At 35.4% G+C, this 23,994-nt stretch overlaps 3 protein-coding genes across 8 annotated transcripts; 2 read left to right on the plus strand and 1 right to left on the minus strand.

Annotated features, from left to right (window-relative positions):
- The first annotated feature begins 3,488 nt into the window (after positions 1-3,488).
- On the plus strand, positions 3,489-6,042 carry LOC140879768 (uncharacterized). The gene is made up of 6 exons (XM_073283664.1): positions 3,489-3,833; positions 4,019-4,092; positions 4,173-4,293; positions 5,307-5,429; positions 5,570-5,794; positions 5,890-6,042. The coding sequence occupies exons 1-6, from the start codon at positions 3,753-3,755 to the stop codon at positions 6,028-6,030; spliced, it is 765 nt and encodes a 254-aa protein (XP_073139765.1). The 5' UTR covers positions 3,489-3,752; the 3' UTR covers positions 6,031-6,042.
- A 124-nt stretch (positions 6,043-6,166) lies between these two features.
- Positions 6,167-6,923, minus strand: LOC140879769 (uncharacterized). Its single transcript, XM_073283665.1, has 3 exons — positions 6,660-6,923; positions 6,459-6,573; positions 6,167-6,380 (listed from the first exon to the last, which is right to left on the minus strand). The coding sequence occupies exons 1-3, from the start codon at positions 6,876-6,878 to the stop codon at positions 6,307-6,309; spliced, it is 408 nt and encodes a 135-aa protein (XP_073139766.1). The 5' UTR covers positions 6,879-6,923; the 3' UTR covers positions 6,167-6,306.
- Positions 6,924-6,935: 12 nt separating this feature from the next.
- LOC140879767 (protein SENSITIVITY TO RED LIGHT REDUCED 1-like) lies at positions 6,936-18,463 on the plus strand. 6 transcript variants are annotated; one of them, XM_073283663.1, is made up of 6 exons: positions 6,936-7,314; positions 9,137-9,207; positions 9,547-9,722; positions 14,940-15,017; positions 16,188-16,259; positions 17,362-17,438. In XM_073283663.1, the coding sequence occupies exons 3-6, from the start codon at positions 9,683-9,685 to the stop codon at positions 17,421-17,423; spliced, it is 252 nt and encodes an 83-aa protein (XP_073139764.1). In that variant the 5' UTR covers positions 6,936-7,314; positions 9,137-9,207; positions 9,547-9,682; the 3' UTR covers positions 17,424-17,438. The 6 variants fall into 6 exon arrangements, with proteins under 6 accessions (XP_073139764.1, XP_073139762.1, XP_073139761.1 ...); XM_073283661.1 differs by having other exon boundaries at positions 6,954-7,314; positions 9,137-9,211; positions 17,362-18,463; XM_073283660.1 differs by having other exon boundaries at positions 6,954-7,314; positions 17,362-18,463.
- Positions 18,464-23,994: the final 5,531 nt, after the last annotated feature.

Consider the following 23,994-nt stretch of genomic DNA (forward strand, 5'->3'; position numbering starts at 1 on the left):
GGAATCGTTTTTGCAATAGGCTCCAAAGATTCATAATATAATGTTAACATGTCGCTTAAGCCATCTAATTTAAGTCTAGGATCTAAAAAAAAAGAACATAAAAAAATTTCAGGAATGAGCAAAAAATATTTTTTTCATTTTGCTTTCATGACGAGAATGCATTGAGATAAAGCACTATCATTAGATTTAACATGTTCATGAAAAATACAAGCAATGTTGCAACAATGTATTAAAACTAAATGTAAAGTAGGATAATAAACACCATATAATTGGTCACTAGCATCATTAAAAACTTTTAAAATTTCACAAATACTAGTGCATATGTTCCATTGATTTGAAAATAAATAAATATCACGAGCTTGAACAAATTGACGAAAAAATGTACATAATAAATCTTTATATTCAAAAGATGATAATAACAATTTATATATTGAATTCCAACGAGTTGGAACATCTCGTGCAAACCGCTTAGGCTTCATACCATTTACTCTACAAAATTTTTCCCATTGCTTTATAACTTGAAGATGCGTTCATAAATAATGAATAGCGTTCCTAATTGGTTGAATATGTATGCCTAAGATTTTTAGCCCATCTTGAACATACAAATTTAAAATATGACATGTGCATCTAATATGAAAAAATTTGCCACCTAGTGATGGTTTACATATTTCAATAAGCTCACTAATACTAGAAGTAATTGCACTAGTATTATCAAAAGACATTGAAAAAACTTTGGTAGTTAGACCAAATTCTTCTAAAATAACAAATATAAGTTGAGAAATATTTTGTGTTGTCTATGATTCGTTAAAACATCTATATGCAAGCAACCTTTTTTGAATGTTCCAATTATTATCAATCCAATGACATGTAATACCCATATGTGAACAACTTTGCCAATGATCACTCCAAATATCGGAACACAAAGAAACTTTATTATTCAAACTATAAAATTTCTTAATTAATTCTTTATTTTGATAGACAACTAACTTTTTCATTATGCGTTTGAGACTATTTCTTGGAATACGTCTAATAGAAGGATTTGCACTTGTAGAAAGCCAATTTTCAAAAAATAATTTATCGCTAAAACTAAAAGAAAGTTTTTCAACCGCACAAAATTTAGCCGTTTCTTCTCTAAATTTAGCTTTGTTATATTTAAATAGTTGAGATTCATTACCCGATTGAGAAGAGAATGCCGGAATTTGAGTTTGAGCACGATCCATCCCAATTTCCACCGGATGATTTTTCTCGATATGCCGCGTCAAAGTTCCATAACCACCTCCTTGTTTAAATTTGTAACATTTTGAACAATATTTGCATTTGGCTTGCAAATCACCGGAGGGAAGTGTCACCTTGTCGAAATGTTTGGTGAAGATATTGGATGTCGGGCGAGGCACTGTCGAGTTTGTCTTTGATAGGCCGTCGGATCGTTCATACTTTCTTGACTTGCATTATGACGTGGTGGTGGTGGTTGTTCAACTTCTTGTCTTTGTTGCGCCTCTTGCCGAATTTCTTGAATTTCATCATCGGAATATTCAAGATCAAAGCCATCGACACTGAATTGAGGATACTCGACCTCGGGTGGTATGATGCTCTTTTCCTTTTCTTTTCCTTTTTCACCCTTACGACTTGATCTCGCTCCGGACATTTGTAATTGTATAAATAAGAAAATAAATCAACAATTGACAATAAACCAATAATCAAAACTTGATATTTTTGATAATTCAAGAAATTAAAAGGAATTGAGAATGAAGAAAATGAAGAGAGAATTGTGTAAACAAAATAAATGGGGGTTGGGGGTATTTATAGATAAAAGTAGTTTTTTTTTTTAAGAAAAAAAAAATTCGACCGACCCGCCGGGTCGGCCGGATCTCAACGGCCACGATTGAGAGCTCCAACAGCCACTTGCTAGTGGCCGTTGGATGCGCGCCACGTGTCCAACCCGGCAAGTCAGACCCGTTTAACCGGCGGGTACAACCCGGCGGGTTGCCGATTTTCCAAAGGAAAAACCGGGACCGGACCGGACATTTGCGGGTCCGGTCCCCGTTTTGGGTCCAGCCCGTTGACCCGGTTAACCGGCCCGTTGACCACGGACCGATTCCGGGTCGGGTCCGGGTCAAAATCGTCCCTTGGCCAGGTCTACCCGTATTGCCGTGAATGTTGAAGACATCGGAGACAACACTTAGTGCATAGTCTTTTTTGACGATATTTTTTTTTCAAATTTGACATACGGGAGTTGCGTCTGATTTATTTATGTTTCTAAGTGTTTAAGATGCAATTTGGTTTCTCAACTTATTGAGAAAAATAGTATTTAATGTTTTTTGTAAAAATCACTATTATTGATTTGTAAAACTGATTTACGTTTTCTAGTTATTATTTGGCTCTAAGACACCCGCACAAGCACTGGCGGAGCCAGCCTTGGCCCAGTGTGGGCTTTTGCCTACACTGGGCCCAAAAAATAAAGCATGTATATATGTATGTATATATATATAATATTTTTTTATCAAAATTATAAAATTTGTATTTACTATTATTACATGCTCAGATATCTATGCAAAATCAAAAAAATATCAATTTTTTTTCTTTCATAATTTTTACTCAAATTTTTACCTGTTTTTATTACCTAGATATGCAATCAATAACTATAATATTTTCTCTTCTTGAAAGCGTTTTACGGTATTTTTACCTTTCTAAAATATTTTTTTGGAGTAAATATTCAAAAATAAAAAATTAAAGTTTGTAGAAAAAAAAATATAAAATTTTGATAACAAAAATGATATATAATATAATATATTTTTTATAAATTATATAATTAAAAAAATGTTTAAAAAATAAAATATGAGTGGGGGACACGACCCCCACTTTTTTTCATTAAAAATATTAAAACCCTTCCTTGCCCCTACACACTACACACCTTGGCCGGACTAGGGGTGTAAACGAGCCGAGCTACTCGTGAGCAGCTCGTGAGCAGTTCGGTCCAAGCTCGACTCGAGCTTGATTTGACCGAGTTCGAGTTCGAGCTCGAGCATACAATCGAGCTCGAGTCGAGCTTTGACACTATGTGCTCGAGTAGCTCGCGAGCTACTCGATAAACCATATATAAAAAAATAAAAAATATATATATAAATATAATATATATAATATTATATTTATATATTTATTTATTTATAATATTTATATATTTATTTATTTTATAATCTATAATATATATAATATTTATTTATTTATTTATTCATATATTTTTAATTTATATATATATAATTTTTAAGCTCGTGCTCGAGTATTTGAACTACAAACGAGCTCGAGCTCGAGCACATATTTTACTACTCGATCGAGCTCGAGCTCGAGTAGTAAAATATGAGTCGCGCTCGAGCTCGAGTAGTGTGCTACTCGAGCTCGACTCGACTCGATAACACCCCTAGCCGGGACACACTACACACCACCATTCGAGCGTCCGCTCTCTCTGACAGTGTTTTACGATATTTTTGTTATTATGTTTTATTATACTTTATTTTTGAAATCGATTTTTTTTTCAAATTAAAAATAAAAAAAAACCCAAAATTGGGCAATTCTTTTTTTTTAAAAAAAAAAATTTAAAAATATGAAAGTGGGCCGTTTGATGGGCCATTTGTAATGTAAGGTAATCAAAGCCCATCACGAAGAAGACCCAACTGGGTCACTTTCACTCTTCTCACGAAGAAAGGCCGTAGAACGATTTTGTGATTCTGATCGATTGGAAAATCAAACAATGGTCAATGGAACTGAAGCTTGCTCATCCCCCCAACATCTTCAAATCCTCTGCATTTTTTGACAGAAACTCTACAATATCTTCGCAGGTTATCTTCCCTGTCCTAACTTCATCTTATTCCTAGTTGATGACATTGTTTTCTAAGCATTGGATTGGAGTGGGCACTAAATGAGCGTTTGCCGGAGAAATGCGTGTACTAGTTGTCTAAGAAATTGTAGGAAGATTGGATTGTGAAAAGGAGCTGAAAACTTTTGTGGGTTTTTGTCGTTACAGAGATGTAAGCTTCATCTTCAGCGGATATCTTGGAAGAGTGAAGATAAGAAAAGCTTGGTTCATGTTGTCAAACAGTAAATCCATTTACCTTGATTTGTTACTTGTTTTTTTACCAAAATTGTTGCTTGTGGTGTGATTTATTTACATTTTGCAGAGATGAAAATCTGCCTTCCCTTTCAGAATTGTATGGGATGCCCATTCTTGCTGACAAGGATATTGTGGATGGTAATCTTGTTTTTGAAGGGACTTCTCCTGTCATCACATATGCTCAAGTGGTGAGATTTCTTGAATGCCTATGTTATTGGGGATGGAGATAATAATGTAGCAGGAAGTTGGAGAATAAAAGTTTAAGAGGTTGGGTTTGTGTGGAATCTGTAGAGTAATTGATACTTTGGGGTTGTGATTAAGTTCAGCTATATGTGATTCTTATTATGCTATATCTTGCAACTTCTGAATCTCAAGTTTAGCTTCCCGGTGACTTGGTTTGTTATGAATAGAGTGCGGAAAGTTCAAAATTTTCTTGAAATCAAACTAGTGTTAGAAAACCCCTTTATATTTCATGAATTTCGTTTGAACCACTCTGATATGAGTGTGTAGAGTAAATGGGTTGAGCATATGAGGATTCGAAGTTAAACAAGTTAGTATAGTTTCATATAATTGTAAAAGAAATAGACAAAGAATAGTTATCATAGTATAGTTATTGTAGTACCAAGTATATAAATAAGACAAAGACTCTCATTTGTAATTATCAACTTATATGTCAATGTAAATTTCTACCTCGAAGCTCTCCTAAACTCTACCTAAGTTCAGCTAGATGTGATTCTTACTATGCTATATCTTGCAACTTCTGAATCATTAAGTTCAGCTAGATGTGATTCTTACTATGCTATATCTTGCAACTTCTGAATCTCAAGTTTAGCTTCCCGGTGACTTGGTTTGTTATGAATAGAGTGCGGAAAGTTCAAAATTTCCTTGAAATCGAACTAGTGTTAGAAACCCCTTTATATTTCATGAATTTTGTTTGAGACACTCCTTTGATGTTGTTCAATATCTGGCCAATATGTATACTTCCTGGACATTTAGTTTCTGCCCTGCTACCCATGACCCACTTAAACGTTATGAATTGAGTGTGGAGTGGAAGACTATTGTCAACTCACATCTCATCGGTTGGGCCTAACAAGTAGATGCCACATGCAGCTTAATCAAGTGACTTATGTGATTAGCTATTGTCGCCTTGGCTTGAGAAATCTTTGTTATTGTTTGGTACTTTTGTCTCCTTTCTTATCAGCATCACTGCGGAGGCAGGGAATGGCTTAGAAATAAGCTGTCTAAAACCAGTCAAGACTTGGGATTTCGTCGCAGAGAATGGAATCAGATCATTATTAAGTCATCGCACCATCATTTACTTCGTGTAAGCTTCTTGATTGTACTCATTTTGGGTTCAAGTTTCACTAAATTGTTTTGCGAGTACTATGTCATCAGCGTTTGTGTGCGCACAAGAACGCTAGAAGTTAGTTTCTACCACAACAAACTTGTTCATGTTATCATCAGGCTAAAACCACAGGTTCTTTTCTAGTTCTGGTCCCTCTGGTAGTCTTTTGCATCAGATGCATAATGGTGGCTATTAGAAGTAGAAATGCAAGAGATCTGGGAAATCAAGAACCACAAATTTCGGGAGTTGGTCACCGCATGTCTAAAAGCACGAGATGGAGAACGGCTCTCAGTGAGTTGAGGGATCCAGATGCAATGGATACCGAATGTGAACCAGACTTTGCTGTAAGAGTTGTGTTTTATATCTGATTCTTTCTTTGAAGTACAAATTTTGTGGGTATTTTGTTGAAATGCTGTGCTTCTTTTATATTTTTTGACAGCAAGTCTTGGAAGACGAGGATCGATCGTATATCCACGAGCACTCTCGTGATTATGCAAAGGTAGAAGATGAGTATCAAAAGTTCCTTACCAAGTGTGGAATGAGTGAATGGGGTTACTGGCGCGGAGGTTCGCCCGAATAGAGTTGGATGTCATAGTAACAAGATTATGGCATCAATAGCTGCTGGTGATTGTATAGTAATAATTAATATCCCTGAAACTTATAAAGTTTCCCCGCATAGAAAATTGTGTCAGATAAAAGTTTGTTGCTTAGTGAGATTTCTTCTAGTATGAAAAGTTTGTAAATAACAATTCTTGAAGATAGCAAGCGGTGTTTGAAGTAATATTTAAAGAGACTAATGGAAAATCAGCAAAACAAAGCAAGTCTGAAATAAATAAAAATGAACAGCAAATACATTTCAACGGACATTGCGAGCTTTCTGTTCCTGGCCTAGTCCCAGTGATTTCTGTGCATCTGCGATACCTTGGGGATCTGCAAAGTTGGAATTATATCTTTAGAAAGAAAGAAAAATGAGATAATAATAATAATAAAATAAAGAAAGTGAGTTACCGAAAAATTGAGTGAAAATCCTGGTGAAGAAGGTCAAATTGCGGGAAACATTATAGGCCATGGGCGGAGGAAGAGGTTTGACGAGGGTATCGATACTAAAAACTCGTTGAAGGAACTGGAAAACAAAGAAAAGAAAATTTTAATATTTATTTAGCAAAGGAAAGAATTGAATGGGAGTTATGTATGTTAGTTGGTTGGTACCTGGAAGTTGCGGTGGAAGCTGTATCGTAGCTCGGGGTCGATTTCCGTGGGGGAATCGTGGTGGATGGAAGAGTTTTTGTTGGGTGCGGGGACGTGCATCGTAGGAGTGGAGCCTGGTTGGCTGGTGACTTTGAGCCTCGCGTCTTTGAATTTCTCTTCATCGCTTTCCACTCTCCATGGGGCCGACGTCAGCAGCTCTTTCTTCGTCTTCTTCGCCATTCTTCAATTCTATTTCATTTATCCATCCAACTCTCTGTGAGTGAGCGAACGAGCGAACAAGATATATATATATATATATATATATAATAAAAAAAACAAAAAAACCCAAAACCAAGACTCTTAGAGGCTGTTACGACGTCGTTTTAAGTGATTCGAATCTTATTATTTTTAATTTAATTTAATTATTCTTCATTTTATTCCTTTGGATCTCTTAGGCCTAAACCCTCATCATAATTTCCGTCAATTATTATTATTATTATTATTATTATTATTTACATATATCGAATCGGATAGTTGGGACTGTTTATCGCCTTTCTCCTTTCGTGAATCAAGCAAAGCGTCTGTCTACACACCGACCCTCATTTTGCGTCTTTCTACTTGGGACTGACTGGTTTGAGTTGCTACTGACGTATGGTGGTTTGTTTCGTGCTTTATTGTGAGTTCTCTCATTCTCTGTCTCTTTGTTTTACTGATTTTATTATCTGTAGATTCATAAATCTTGCCATGCCCCCTTATACTGAACGTTAATACTGGAAATAATCACTAAATTGTGATGTTTGTCCATGTATTCTTGTCTCTTTTCGTGAGAATCAGTTGTGACTGAACTGATGCAACTATGTTCTAACAAAGTGACTGGAACATTAATCTTGATATACTTAGGGAGTGTTTGCAATAGATTGTGCTTTTGTGGAATTGATTAATTTATAGATTATAAAAAAGTTAAGAAAAATCAAAAGTTGGTAGTGCTTGGAAACAAACTTGAAAATCTAAAAATTACAGTTTCGTTGTGTTTGATAAACAAGTGATTAGACTGATTTTAGCTGGAGAATCATAATTACCACATGATTAGCTTTTGGATTTCAATTAAGTTAAACATAAGCTAACACACACAAAAATGATTTTTTTAAGTCAAAAGCTAACAATCACTTTTTTTTAGTGATTGCAAACACTCTCTTAGTATTCTACACCTCTTTTGCTTACTATGGCTCGAAATTTATACATTGTGCATTGTAATTACACTTGGTAGACGTTGTTGATTCATTAAAATGGAGTCCTTCCATTACAATGAGCCGTGGAATTAAAAATTCCCCCGGACATTTTGAGTGGACTTATCTAGTTATGTCGTTAAAATGGAGTCCTTCCGTTATAATGAACCATGGAATTAAAAGTTCCCCCGGACATTTTGAGCGGACTTATGCAGTTATGTTAAAAATTAGAAATTTGAATCCGTCAGGAATTATTTGTTTGGTCCAAACAGTTTCTATTTGGAATAAGTCAGTTTTCCACTCTCTAGACATTTAATGTTGTTCCTGCATATTTTTTTTCATCCCCAAAATTGCTTCTTATACTATTGGTACCGTTTGGTTCATAGGATACGATAACTAAAATATATAATATAAGGATGATTATAAAATGAAATATGTGGGATAATTAATATAACGTGATAAATTATGTACTGTTTGGTGTGATTTTTATTTGGTTTATTAAACTAATATTTTGTCTGAATTGTCCAATATACCCTCCTGCCAATTTTATTATTATTACGAAAGTTCATGGTTCTTTATGTTTCTGATTTCCTTCTATTGCAGTCACAACCTTTTTATTTTACTTGTTTTTCCCTTTTCTAAATTTTTTATTTCATTCTTAATTAATTAAGGAAGAGAACAAAGAAGAAGCATTTTCTTTTTAAAAAATATAGATACTAGAAGGTTTCTTTTCCAGTAACAGTGTGAATCTTTTCCATGGCATATATTTTGAAACCCAGTTTAAAATGAAGATTTTAGGTAGACAGAATATTTATATTTATTTTAGCTATATATTTAAATTGATTTGGTAACATACCATGCTGCTAATACATAGTTATTATTGTCTCGCATGTGGATTTGCTGATTCATATGATTTTTTATAGAGGCTATAAAACTGTTTTGATATAGGTTGTGTATTTTATGTTTGCATCTAGATTTATGCTGTAGTAAATTGTGGGTGTCGTTGGCTTAGTATAGATCTGGAAATTTTTATCTGTGGATTTGGTGATTTCTTTGCTGTTCTTGCGATCGGTTGTAAGCTTTTTTGATAGAGGCTGTATGTTTGTAGGTTTTACTCACTCTTACTGTAGTGTTTTAATTGCTTCAAATGCTTCGGTTCCATTATATATGTTGTTGCAGTGCGAATGTTGGATTAGAATACCTCTCTTTTGATTAACCAATATTGTGCTTGATTTTTCCTTTGTTTTGTTGTCTATGCATATTTGGTTTCAGCTGTTCGCAATTTATTGGGTTGTTGATCGTTTTGCGAGGTGTTGCTTCTGAAACGGATTGGAAAACTTTGAGTGGGTACATTCACTTGCTATGTTTCATTTTTCCTTTATACGTGTTGCCTAAATTTTTCTATGTGTTTTGCTGCACTCACTTGTGATGTGCCTCGATTCCGAAATAGATTTAAGATACAAAAGCGTAAAACATCCAAAACAAGACTAAGGTACTTATTATACGTACAAGTCCAATACTGTCTGTGTTTTTTTAATAATCAAAACAGTGGAAAGTGAATACAACAAAACCAAATTATATTTATGTTATGCCTAGGCTGTACATGTTTTTGTATATTTACCTAGTCTACATATATTAAAGCGTAAAGAAAGAAAAATGGGTCAGTTTCCTCCCGGTTGCAGGTCAACAAAATTACATGCGTGCATTCGCTTCTTTATCCACCGCAGCAAACAAAATATGGATCAAAGCCGGAGTGGTTTAGGGCATTAGGTTATCAGTTCCTCTTTTGTTCTTCGATTCTAATTTCTTCCACCTTCAATGGCTCAGGATTTCTTCGATTTCGGTCCTCCTCCGACTGGTTCGCTTCTCTTGTTTTTGTTTTTGCTTTTTTTTTCCACTGCTCTTTCACGTTCTTTGTTTAGTTTTATTTACGTTATTATTTCCTCTTTGTTCTTCGTTTCTTATTTCTTGCACTTTTTTTTAGATTGCTTAGGATTTTCTCGACTTTGATCCTTCTTCGACTGGGTTGGTGTGCTGCTCTTGTTTTGTTTCTGCTTTTTTTTCCCCACATTTTGTGGTGTTCTCTCTTTTCGCTTTCGTCCAAAAGTCAGTTGAGATAATCTCGAAATATTTCAATCCTTCTTCATCGCCACTTCTTGGTGTGATTTATATGGCTTCTTTGGATCTTTACTTACAATACCTCTTTTTTGTTTATTTCAAGTAACATTCTTTTTACTTTGAGATGTGTGAATTTTTTCCTAATGTATTGGATTTCATTAGAGCAATTATATTAGGAAAATTGGAGTCTGAAGACTCATTGGTCATTTTTTAAAGTGTTTTTATGAAATCAATGAGGCTATTTTTCAGCAATATTCAGTCTGTTTTGTTTGCTCGAAGTCTAATGTCTTTTTTTTTTTATTGGAAGAGATTGATGAGAATTTTGAATAATTATTTTTTTTATGTGATCACTTTGGTTTGACGTGTTAGCATACTTCCATGTATATTTACTGCTTTTACTTTCTCTTTCGTTTTTTTGTTGTTTTGATCATTATTGAACTATATTTTCCACTGGCTCTAAACTCTCGAGTCTTCTCGATCCCCAAAATTGTTTCATTTTTTGGTGCGATAAATTAACTTTATGTATATAAAAAAATTCACAAAGTTTATTAAAAATCATAATCAAAGGGCTACTCCTATCCCATCTTATTACTTTAAGGACATCGGTAATGGAACCAGAATTTTTAGCTTGTTCTTGATATAAACTGAAAGCAAACGAGAGACCACTCTACTTTCATGTCAAATTATTGATTTGATATTGAATGAAATTACATGGGTTGTTTACCTGTATATTACTACTGTGTACGTATATTTGACCTGGACCTGGACGTTAAAATTTACGTAAAAAGTTTCTACTGTTAATAAAAATAGTTTTAATCCTAATTTTTTGTCCGGTTGCAGATAAAAAGAATTACATGCGTTGTGGGCTTATTGCATCACCGCTGCAAGATAAAACACGCATCATGTAGAATAAACCTGGCTTTTACCTTTTTTTAAGTTAATAATAGCTACTGCATAAAATATAATTCCAGGAAAACGAGGTAGTCTGGGTTTTTGTGTGTCCTTAGGAGGGGTTCTCTATTTTTTCTTGGTGACAATTTGATATGTTAGATATAGAGCAGAGAGAAAAAGAATACAGACAGGACTATGGAGTTATACCAGACAACATAGATTAAAACTAAAGGTATTACAATAATCTGAATGAAACACTGAACAAAAGGCTTAAGCCCTTTTTTCAAAAACCTTAGCTCAAGCTAATGACCTCACTGAATAAAACCTGAATAATGCTTATGACATAATCTGTTTTTGGTTGAGAGTTCAATAAGTAACAGTTTCTACTCTATTTTCGTTAGTTTTCATCTCTGGTTTTGGTTTTTATTCCTTGATTTTTTTTGTTCTTTTGATATTATCGTGACGTGTATTTTTTTTTTGAATCAGACTTCATCAGAGCAATTAGAAAAAGAAAATTAGAGTTTTCCTCAGGCTTTTTTTTAACTCCCTTAAACTGGGTTAAAATATTTGCTTCTTGCTGAAAATGATTACTCTGTTTTTTTGGTAAAAACTTTAGCCATTTAAGTTGGTTTTAGGGCTTCAGAATCTTTAAATGATGAGATGTTATTACCTACATATTGTATCATATTTTTATTTGGCATGTATATCATATGGATAATTGTTACGTGCTTGAGTTTGGGATCGAGTTATGGGACGACGGACCGAGAAATCTCTTAGTTCGGAATAAGATTCCTGCCGATTTGATTTACAACCTTGACGACCTATGATTAGTTGAATATTTGGGGCTCAAGGAAAACAAGAGAACCACCCGATCTTGTGAAACAAACGTTTATATTGATATATTTTCTGAATGAATAATTCTTCCCACCAAGTCCATACATATAACGAAGATGCAATCCAAAAATAAACTGACAGAAAAATCCTACCAAATTTAAGAGATACGTTGAAATCAAAAACAAGGAAATAATTATTCTTTTTAACTAAGGAAATAAAATCTTCTTGCTCTTCAATCTTTAGACTTAATTTTCCATGAGTGAAGTGCTGATAAACTTTGGGCTTGTCTGTTCCCTCCTGTAAATCGCGGTCCACAGTCCATTCTTGGCCCATGTCTTCTTCACGGTTCATGACATTGCCGTCCCCTTGAGATGCAAGTTTGTCCTCGAACTTGAATGATGGAAATTGTGCTAGCAAAACAGAAACAGCTTCCCAAGAAGCCTCAGATGGTGCCAGTCCTTGTCAATGAACTAAAAACTCTTGGTTGCCATTGCGTATGCGTGTATCCAAGATGGCCCGTGGTTGTCGAGATGTCGCTCCAGTTGGATATTTATATGACGGCAAACTCCGATGCACGGCAATTTCTTTCCACTGGCCACTGTCACCCAAAGGCCCGCTGGTTTCTCTATGGGCAGCTGCAATTTATGAGCCAAGTTGGTGTCCAAGAAGCAATGTGTGCTACCAGAATCGATAAGCACAAAAACTAGAACACCATTAATAGCCCCCCAAATTTTCATGGTTTGTGCTTGGGAATAACATGTATGGTCAGTCCCAAATCCTGGGATTCTTCTGATTCACCTTGTTCTTCATCGGTCACTTCCAACCAAAATAATTTTTTGCATCGATAACGGGGGGCATACATCTCATCACAATTAAAACAGAGCCCACGTGATCGTCGTTCTTCCATCTCCCCTCAATTTAATTTCTTAACAAATGATGGCGGACTAGGATTAACCCCTGGTTTGCGCGGTTCTTTGGTGCCTTCTTTGCGCTCAAATAATCGAGCAAGGCTCATGGCACTCATTAAATCCTTTGGATGCTGGATTTCCACCTCTATTGCAATCTGCTCCCTGAGCCCACTGATAAATATTTCCACTTGTTCGCTGGTGAGTGCACAAGCATGAGCAGCCAACTGTTCGAACCTGTGCTGATATTCTCCTACGGTTCCCGTTTGACGTAACTTGGATAATTCACCCAATTTATTACTGCGGATTGTCGGGCCAAATCTGAGATTACATTGTGTTTTGAATTCGTCCCATGGTAAGTTCGGCCTATCTCTCTCCAATTTTAGGAACCAAACTTGCGCTTCTTATTCTAGGTGGAATGATGCTAACTCCACCTTTTCTTCTTCCAATGTGCGTTGATGTCGAAAAAAAATGTTCACACCTATTAATCCATCCCAACGGGTCTCCTTGACCATTGTATTTAGGGAATTCCAGTTTTGAGTATTTTGGAATATACCCGCGGTTTTCTCCATCTTCGGTGCGCTTCGATTCCTCACGTCGTTGATGTCGTGAGTCCTTGTAGCTATTCTCCCTGTTCTGCCCAATTGTATTTTCAGAGCGCATATTTGTCGTACTCAATGAACGTTTCTGTAATTGTGCGGCCATCTCGCGCTGCCTCTGTTCCGTAGCACATTTATCCTCCTGGTACATGTTCATGAATGCTTCGAATTTCTGCTCCAGCTTGCTCATGTCCCCCATAACAGCTGTCTCTGATACCAATATGTTGCGTGCCTGAGTTTGGGATCGAGTTATGGGACGTTGGACCGAGAAATCTCTTAGTTCGGAATAAGATTCTTGCCGATTTGATTTACGACCTTGACGACCTATGATTAGTTGAATATTTGTGGCTCGAGGAAAACAAGAGAACCACCCGATCTTGTGAAACAAACGTTTATATTGATATATTTTCTGAATGAATAATTCTTCCCACCAAGTCCATGCATATAACGAAGATGCAATCCAAAAATAAACAGAAAAATCCTACCAAATTTAAGAGATACGCTGAAATAAAAAACAAGGAAATAATTATTCTTATCAACTAAGGAAATAAAATCTTCTTGCTCTTCAATCTTTAGACTTGAATTTTCCATGAGTGAAGCGTTGATAAACTTTGGGCTTGTCTGTTCCCTCCTGTAAATCGTGGTCCACAGTCCATTCTTGGCCCACATCTTCTTCACGGTTCATGACAATAATATACTCTTGTATAGCAAGGATGTTCCAATATTAATGTAAGATCTATTCAAATTTAAATTTTGGAATTAAAGGGATTGTTAAATAATCAAATATGACCTGATTTCCTATTCTCTGTCCAGTGTGTTTTATGTGGCCTCTTCTTACTTTCAGTCTTCATTTGTTTTCTTCTCTACTTTTTGTCAATGTTTGGTTTCTTCATTTGGTCTTTTGACATTCTTACGATGTGAATTACTATATTAGACCTCACGAGAGCATTTAGCAAAAGAAAATTGCTCAAGATTTCTTGTTCACTCCCTTAAACTGGTTGAAATCTTTTCATCTTGTTGAAATTGATTAGGCTGTTTTTGGGTATAGGTTCAAGAAGTAATAGTTTCTAAAAACCTTTGTGTCTGCATAAAATTGATTACACTGTTTTTTGGGCAGAAGCCTTAGCCATTTATGTTTTAAGTTGGTTTTAGTGCTTTGTGATCCTTATAGGATGAGCAATTGTTACATACATACCATATCTTATTTTAATTCGGCATGTAGATCATATGGATAATATACTCTTGATACAACAAGGATATTTCAAATGTCATATAAGATCTACCGAAGTTTAAATTTTGGAAGTTGGGGGTTGTTGAATAACCAAATATGATCTGATTTTTTAGATTCGTAAGTACAGTTTTCCAAATATGTATCATTGACTTTCCAACTGTAGTCTTTAATATAGGCAGCCTGCAGGAGATGGAATTTTCCTTAGATTCCATAACCATACTTATTTGTTGTGGCTCCATGTGCTTGTTTAACTTTGGATCTCAAAACTCCAGCACCTATCGCTAATAGATTCCATTAGTGGAACATTTTACATTGAAGTAAATTAATGTTATATATTTGCAGCCTCCATCGAATAATGTTGGTATTTAGTTGGTCATAGACTCATAATACGTCTGGCTTTCTTACAATAATAACAGTAACGGGCCACCCTGTTACTGTATAATATCGTTTGACGATGGCCTGAATATTTTCATTTTTATCTTGTTTTTGATTGACAGCAAACTTCCAAGTTCACTCAATTGTGAAAGGAGCTTTGTATCAAGAAAAAGAAAAATGTTTGGACGTGATTGTGAAAGGTGCATTCTGACATTCGTTTTTAAATTTTGATTGATCTCCAAGTGTGCATAAATGTAAATGTTACCATCTCACTTTTGCTTTTAAAATTTCCACATACCAGACTCTTTTAAATATGCCTGCTCAGATTTTGAAAGGATTAGTACAACTAAAAATTGATTTTTACTTTGCTGATTATTTATACTGCTTTCTTCGTAGGACTACTTGGGTGTTATTGTATCAAATCATATGTCCTACACTTACCGAAGGGTGATAAATAAAAAATTTTAATTTCTTCGACTCGGCCATCATATAGATTTGGTTCTTTGTTACAATTTTATTACTACTAGCTGTTTTGTATATACATGTTTCCTCTGTCAGTTTTTTGTCCAACTTTGATGAGTATTCAACTGTTGCGCATAGTTTTGTGTCATAGTGTTTTATTTTGTAATTTTGAACAAAATTAAACCTAAAAATATTTAGGTGACACTGTTTTACCTTGTAGTTTTCTGTTTAAGTTTAATTAGTACTCAACTATTAAAATTAGTTCTGTATTATATAGTGTTTTATTCTATAGTCTTAAACAAGACTAAACTGAAAAATATTAAAGTTAGGCTATTTTATCTTGTTTAGTCATTCAAATTGGTTATAATGCCCCGAAGTAGAAAAGAAAACGTCTAAGAAGTTAACAAGATAATGAATTCTCATAAAAGGAAATATTCTTGTTTAGAAGATCGTAGATTGGCAAAGAATATTGGGAGAAGGGAACAGAGGCAAATGCCAATCCTAAGTACAATTGATACACAAAATCTTGAGGATGTCACGTCCCATTAAGATATATAGCAAGTAGTCCAGATTTATTGCCTACGTGCCAAATTGTTAATTTTGTCATGCAAAACTTATTTATTCAGAACCACCGACGTTTTGCTGTTCACTAGGAGAAATAAATATTTTGCCTACAAAAATATCTTCCGAGTCAGTATAGTTATGTCTTGGGAATGCTGAAAAATTCAATAATTGTGTTTGTAGTTAAAATAACATGTTTGCATATGGATTTATTGTTAAAATATGCACTTTGATCTTCTCTTCTCCATGTTTGGGTTTTTAAATTAATATTGTTGCTTCTATTTGGCCGTGAGTTTGGCAATTTTAGGTGTGCAATTGAAATTACAATTTTAGACGTTCAATTTTAGGTGTTCAATTGACCTTGAGTTTGGGGAGAAAAGCATTCATTACTCGTAAAGTGGAACCACATAGAGGCTATGGTATTGTTTATTTATTGTATTAAAATTGCCTTTATCTTTATGTTGCACTGCAAGATCTGGTTTACTTTTATCAAACTATCCAATAACAATTACTATGAAGAAACTTGAAATGCTATACACTTGCATACTTCCTCTGCTCGTTACCACCTTATGCTCGTTACCACCTTAGCCTCTTGACACTGGAGTTAATATTGTTATGCTGCTTTGAGCTCCTTAATTACTCAACTAAAAATATAAAAAGAAGAATATTGATGTTAGACAGTACTCATTTGATATACAAATAAACACCGCTTAAATGATGGTCAGAGTGTATGTTACCTGTTCTTGAGAGCTTTAATCTTTTTTTCCTTTTTTTTTTATTTTATATTATTGGACTAATGGTTACAAATTCCCTGGAAATTGGAAGTTGAAAACATAGTGTTCGAATTGGCTTATTCGGCGTGGAATATAGTTTTAGGTTGGGTGGTGTAAGTCATTGAATTTGAATTCAACTGAAAAGGAGGCTTTTGCACTCTTATCTATAATTCTGGTTGTTAAGTGGTGAATTTTCTGCAAGAACGTAATTTTTTTGATAGCTTGTAGGATTGGTACTGATTTTGGTTAATGTTCCTTTTGGGGTTTAACTGAAAGCAATTCTCAGGAGAAGGGCAGCAAATAGGGATTGCAAGTTGTTTTAATTGGGCTGAATAATCTCTTCTCGATTTTACCTATATTATATGCGTAGTTGTTAAATGCACGTCTCGGAATTGCATTTGAGTAACATGAAGCCTAGGTGCTAGAAACAATGGATATCCTAACGAGGTACACTAAGGCGTATTGAATATTGTATTTTAGAATCTGCATGTATGTAGGAAGTTATCTCGTATCATCTAATATGTATTATGTACTCTACAAATTATTGAACGATAAACAAATGCTTTTAAGCTTAAGTCACATTACATTTCACCTTATATTCATAATGTTTTTTTTTTTTTGAGATATTAAATTCATAATGTTGACATTTTAAGTATGGACATATATTTCTGATTTTACTGGCTAGTGGTTTAATAAACTATGGATATATGTTTTTGACGGCAATTAACATTGGAGTTGATGTCTTTAGCTACAAGGACAACAATTGCTCACAAATTAAATGTCAGCTGTTCTGAGTGTGGGAGAATTTAGTGCCTGAATGAATGGCTGCTACTGCGAAAGGCCTCTCAGAAAAATCTAGTATGGCCGAAGAGTGGACCATTGTTCTGCCACGTCGTGGAAAGAAGAATAGAAGTTTTCGCAATCCTGGGGTCCTGATTCAACAAAAAGAAGTGCAATCATGGACTCCAACAGATATGGAAATAGATCCTGAGAGGGAATCCAAATTGATGCAGAAAATGCAGATTTATATTCAAAAGCTTGCTGTTTCTAACTTCTTCAGTTCTTTCTTGGAGCAGATGCAGAATCCCGAGATGTTGAATAGGTTTCTTAATATTCTAGGCTCAGAAGAAAAAATGCTGATGGTCATTTATGGTATTGGTAGCATCGAATCATTTGAACCCCCTCGATTTCAACTTAGTCTCGCACTTTTGATGAAGACAAAATTTGATTGGATTGGAGAAATAGAAGTTTTTGATCCAATTATTTCTTTGACAGAATCGAAGGTTTTGAATTCTCTTGGTTGTTCTGTTCTGTCGGTTAATGAACAGGGCCGTCGACAAGTCCTAAAACCTACTCTTTTCTTCATGCCACACTGTGAGGCAGATCTTTATGAGAATCTCCTAGCAGTAAATTGGGTAGTTGATCGATTGTTTCGTCTTGTACTCTTTGGGAATAGTTTTGGTTCCTACCAGCAGCACGCATCGCTTTGTAATAATCTTGTTGTTTCAAACTCAAGAAAACACATCCTAGCTGTCAAGAACTTCACTGAAGAGGTTATGGTTAAAAAATTTTCTGATGATTCTTTTCGAGCCTTCCATGGTTCAAGCTGGCATTTTTTTGGCCCTGCTACTGAGGCAGAGTTGCAATTCTAGATTATATTAGTTTAGTCTTTAGCAGTTGAAAGATTCGACTGATTGCAATACAGTTTTCTTGAACTGCACTACATGTCGATTCTTTTGTTTACAGTTGATGGTAGTTGCATAACTGAGTTGATTGTCGTTTGCTATTCCTGTTGACCTGTTTTTTTGTTGTTGGTTTAACTTTGATCTTTTTCTGATGCTGAATGGCTGTCTAGATAGTATTCCATAGTTCTTATTATATTCGTGATACTGTTCAGCATTCGATGGTTTAAATGCTACATTTTTCTCCATATTATATCACCATTCAGAAATAGGAGATGCAAAGTATTGTAAATTTGCAATTACCCTTGAGATATTCTTTTGGCAACATCAAGTCGTAGATTGTTACTTGTGTGAAAGATCGCTAAAATTATTCTATATATAAGATACAAGAGTGATAACAAAGTGTATTTTGAAATCAATTGTTAAATATGTAGATCAATTCAATAAATATTAAGTGCAATTGTCCATTCTGACTAAAACGTGACTCAAGTGGTTTGTTTTATGTTCTCATGCAGATTGCATAAGGGGCATTGAGTTCATTCAACGAATAATAACTTTTTATCACGTTTCTTACAATTTAATCGACTAACACATGCGGACAATCGTAAAAGGTTATCATCAAACCAAATTTTTGCATGGAACACAAACTTTTTTTTAAGCGACTGTTTTTTAAAATTATAAATAAAAATAAAAATTTATTTCAAAAATTTTATATTCACAATTTTAACAGATCATATAACTTATAAAAACCACATAGATATTATATGCGACACTAAATATAGGTAATATAAAGTATTTATGGGATAATTGCATAGGAATTCTAAGTTATGGGATAATTGCATAGACTCCTCATAGAGTGGTGTTTGAAGCAATGACTTTGTTGTTTGATTGGTTATCTGCTTCAAGTAGGATCGAAATACCACAAGACCCGGAAGCCATGAACCATATATACCTGCATCTGGGATCCCCCACCTCCTGGTGGACTAAAATGCAATGTCGATGCTGCATTTTTTGAGGATATCAACTCTGCTGGTCTTGGGATGGTGGTGCGCGATGAAGAAGGAATATTCTTAATGGTCAGATCAACATTGATGAAAGAGATTTGTTGTGCAAAGGAAGGAGAAGCACTCGGACTCTTGGAAGCATTTTCATGGATTCGTAGTTTAGATCTCCAAAATATCATGTTTGAGGTGGATGCGCAACAAGTTTATCATGGGGTGAAAGCAAAAGACCTTGATCTTTCGAAGTTTGGAAGCATCATCGGTCATTGTAAGAATTTATTAGCTTGTAACTCGACCCTTTTGGTTCACTTTGTTTGTAGATGTAGAATTATATCGAGATTGTGTATTGTTAGGATTGATTTGAAGATGGTAGTAAACAGAAACATAATGAATATTTGTTGAAGCTCTTGTTGAATGCGATATCCTTAACAAGTTTTTGCCCCGCTCTTGGTGCTGACAGAATTTGACAAACTTCTCTCAAGATACAACAACAACAAACTTATGATAATAGCACAATAAATCACAAGTTCAATAACCAGAAATGATATAAACTCTATTTTGTAGAAAGAAGAAGAAACAAAATTGTATGCAGGAATGTGTTTTTAAAAAATCTGAGAATCTTTTTAAAAATTATTAAAATGATGTTTGATTCTCATATTTATATTGTTTTGGTGTAAAGACAAAACTTTTCAATCATGTGGTGTGTCTTTTAGTCGAAATAACTGACAAATATCACCAAAAGATGTCAAAAACCATCAGAAAACTTGAAAAAGATATGCACCTTTTCGTGAAGCAGAAGCACCAGTGCAGGGGCGCAATATATTGCTCTCTTGTACCACTCCATGTGCCTTGGAAAATTCCAAGGCAGAAGATCTAGTGCAGGGACGCAATATATTGCGCCCCTGAGCCACCCCAGCTTGCCTGGGCAAACGCCCAGGCAGCATGACCAGTGCAGGGGCGCAATTTTCAGCGCCCCTACACCTAAATTTTCCAATTTTTTTTATATTTTCCGAGCTTCTCATCCCTTTTTCTTTTTCTGAACTTCTCATTGCTTAATCGCTTAATTTTAATTTTAGTAGAATACTATCGGATTTACTAGGCCACGAAGTAAACATGATGTCTTGGACTTCTTGGCGGTTTGTGTAAACCCAGACAATAGTACCTACACAATGACTTTTCTTCATTTCTATTGGTTTTCCGGTTGTGTCCGTTTTGGTCATGGAACACATCTTGGCTTCATAAAGTATTTCATTGAGGCGGCCCGTCCTCACACTTACATAGGTGGTCTCCTATGAAGATTATCCTACAGTACTCCACCTTTTTCCAGGCAAGGAACCATTAAAAGTTCAAACTTAACCTCACTACATACGTAGGCTACAACACTCTTAGTCCTAGGAATGAGTCAGAAAAAAATTCTAGAGTGTTACTCAAGTTTTCATAATTTAGTTGTCCTATTGAACCAAGATTTTGGGATCTCCAATCAACAAGGTTGGGTTACCACTATGAGAGCTTTATTTTGTAGATTTTAAGCCCATTCCTCTTGACAAGTTGTAAACTTTATATCTACTCAATGCTTTTGTAAGCGGATCCGCTAAGTTATCTTTTGATTTGATGTAATCAATTGTGATAACTCCATTTGAGATCAATTTTCATACGATATTGTGTCTTCGACGAATATGTCAAAACTTACCATTATACATAGCACTATGTGCCCTTGCAATTTCCGATTGACTGTCGCAATGTATCATAGTTGCATGCACTGGCTTTGACCAACAAGGAATATCCTCCAGAAAATTCCTAAGTCATTCAACTTCTTCTGCGGCTTTATGAAGTGCTATGAATTCAGATTCCATTGTTGATCTAGCGATGCAAGTTTGTTGGGATGACCTCCAAGAGACTGCGCCACCACCAATGCTAAAAACATAGTCACTTGTGGAATTAGAGTCTTTGGTATCTGGAATCCAATTTGCATTGTTGTATACTTCAAGCACCGCAGGATATCTTGTGCAATGCAATCCATACTCCAGTATGTGTGATGCGATCATGGATAGCTCGCATGTGGATCGAGTGGCAAGTGGAGTTCGAGATCCTTTGGAGTTGCCACGAGGGCCAATAACGAGGAGCCGAGCTAACAAATTCAAGAAGGCACTTCAAAAGCTGATGTTAAATTACCAAGATGGAGTTGGAGCACTTGAGGATCAATTTGGGAGTTGCATATGCGTCCTTGAAGTGTTGGGAGTCAAAAGAAGTAAAAAAAAATCAAAGTAAGGCAGAAGAGGTCCCTCTTGAGCGCAACCCAGTTCCGCTCGAGCGAGCTGCAAAAACAATTTTGGGGCAGAGAAATTCTCGCTCGAACGCACTTCGTGCCCGCTCAAGCAAGCTTGGGAAATTGCGAGACCAGAAAGTTTCTCGCTCGAGCGTGGGTTGCGTCCGCTCGAGCGAGCGAGTTTTTACACACTTCAGCGTGTTTTGTGTGTGTGCGGGATTTTGATATTTTGATGTTATTTTCCTATTTTTGAGAGTTTTAATTACACTAGGAAATTTTCTAGATGATATCTTTGATATCTTTAGGCTATATTTTGCATTATCTTTTATTTTTGATTGTAAACTATAAATACTTTTGTTTATTTCATTAATAAGAATTCAGATTCAGTTTATACACAAATTATTGAAATTCTATCTAGAATTTTATTCAAAACTTTGCTTTGGCTTTTCAAATCAAACTTTTTCCAGTTTAATTACTTGGAAGCGTTTGTCGATTGTTTCTCACTGAAGATTGTCAGATACAAGTTATCTGAAGGTTTTCTTTGGTTTCAATTGTCGTGATTTCTGTTGTTAATCGTTCCGTCGATTAAAGATGAAAGTCCAAAATTCTATCACTTTTACTTGTTTCAAAAATTGGGCAAAATTTTGGATCTTTTGTTTATTGATTAGAGGGTATGATTCAGATTTGTAATCGTGTTTTCTAATCTTACACATCAAGATTCATATCATTTGACATCAAAGCCAAGGTTTTGAATCAAGTAAGTATCCTATCTACATCTAGATTTGTTCTTTGTGTTCTTTGTGTTCTTCGTCTATCTCATATCAAATTTCTGTGTCGTTTCTTTCAAACTTGTTATCCACGTCTCGTGTCTTGTGCTACAAGTTATAAATTCAAAAAAAAAAAAAAAAGTGAAGAAAGTAGCTTGTGGCCAATTCCTTTGTCTTTGTTCATTAATGGGCGTGAGTCAAAGTCAATTTGTCCATAAAAATTCTTGCTTGTTTTTGTCAATCTTTGTGGGTCAATTTTCAAGCGTCTAAAAGTTTTAAACTTGAAGGTTTGAATTTTATTCTACAAAGCAAAGCCTCTCCATAAGTTTGAGTAAAAAAAAAGAGTGATTGAGTGATTCGTTTGGAGTGAACTGTGAGAACTTGTGTGAGGACATTTATTACTAACTATTTTCTTGAAGGTACCATGAATCATAATAAAGATGTTAGTGAAAGTGTGAACCAAGGAATTTCTAAGGTTCAAATGGAGGCGTTGATGGGGCAGTTGACTAGGGTGATGAGATCGGAGTTAGAACCTCTTCATGAGCGGATGCGTAAATTGGAGGAGAGTAGTGGTAGTGAAAAAAAAAATAAAAATAGGAAGGGTAATGATTTTGAAGACGATGAGGAAAGTTTTGATGAGAATTGGGATGAGGAGAGAAGAATACATGGGGGTAGACATAGGCGAGAAGTGGTACGTGGAAAATTTACGGAGGGCAGTAAGGAGGATGAGAATATTAGTAGCATTAAGATGAAAATTCCAGTGTTTCATGGGAAATCTGATCCGGAGGCGTATCTGGAATGGGAAAAGCGTGTGAAGTTTGTATTCGATTGCCATCACTATTCTGCCCTTAAGAAAATGAGGTTGGCAATGGTTGAATTTGTAGATTATGCATTAATCTGGTGGGATCAATTAGTGACCACTAGAAGGAGGTGTGGAGAGCCACCTATCGAGACGTGGGAAGAGATGAATCGTGTCATGAAGAAACGTTTTGTTCCTAACCATTATTATCGTGAAATGTACAGGCGACTATAGACTTTGAGGCAGGGTCCAAGGAGCGTGGAGGATTATTACAAGGAGTTGGAGACCACGATGATCAGGACCAACATCGAGGAGGATAATGAAGCCACAATGGCTTGATTTTTGTGCAGTTTGAATAGAGAAATCCAAAATCAAGTGGAACTTCGTCACTGTTTAGATGTGGATGAAATGGTGCAGACGGCCATGAAGGTAGAGCAGCAGCTCAAGAGAAGAGGAGCTGGACGATCTTCTTTAGCTGGAGGATTGTCGACTTCTTGGCGTCCGAACGTTGCAAAACGAGAGGACAACAGGCCAGTGTCCAAACCAAAATATTACACCAAATCAGAGGCACCAAAGCAAGTGGTTAAAGGTATATCTGAAACTTTCAATACTCGATCTAAAGATATTAAATGTTTTAGGTGTCAAGGTATTGGCCATATTTCTAGTCAATGCCCAAATAAAAAATTGATGATTATTAATGCTTGTGGTGATGTGGAGTCTGCTCTAAGTAAAAAATCCATAACTAAAAACTCTCGATCTGCTCTAAGTAAATTGATATTCTCAATCGAGCTCCAACCAGACTGAAATATCCAGTTTCAGTCTGGCAACCATCTTCAGTTTCGCGTCCAGTTTCAGTTTGAGGTTTC

The sequence above is a fragment of the Henckelia pumila genome, chromosome 2, assembly GCF_033568475.1.
Source record: "Henckelia pumila isolate YLH828 chromosome 2, ASM3356847v2, whole genome shotgun sequence".
In the NCBI taxonomy this organism is placed as follows: Eukaryota; Viridiplantae; Streptophyta; class Magnoliopsida; order Lamiales; family Gesneriaceae; genus Henckelia; species Henckelia pumila.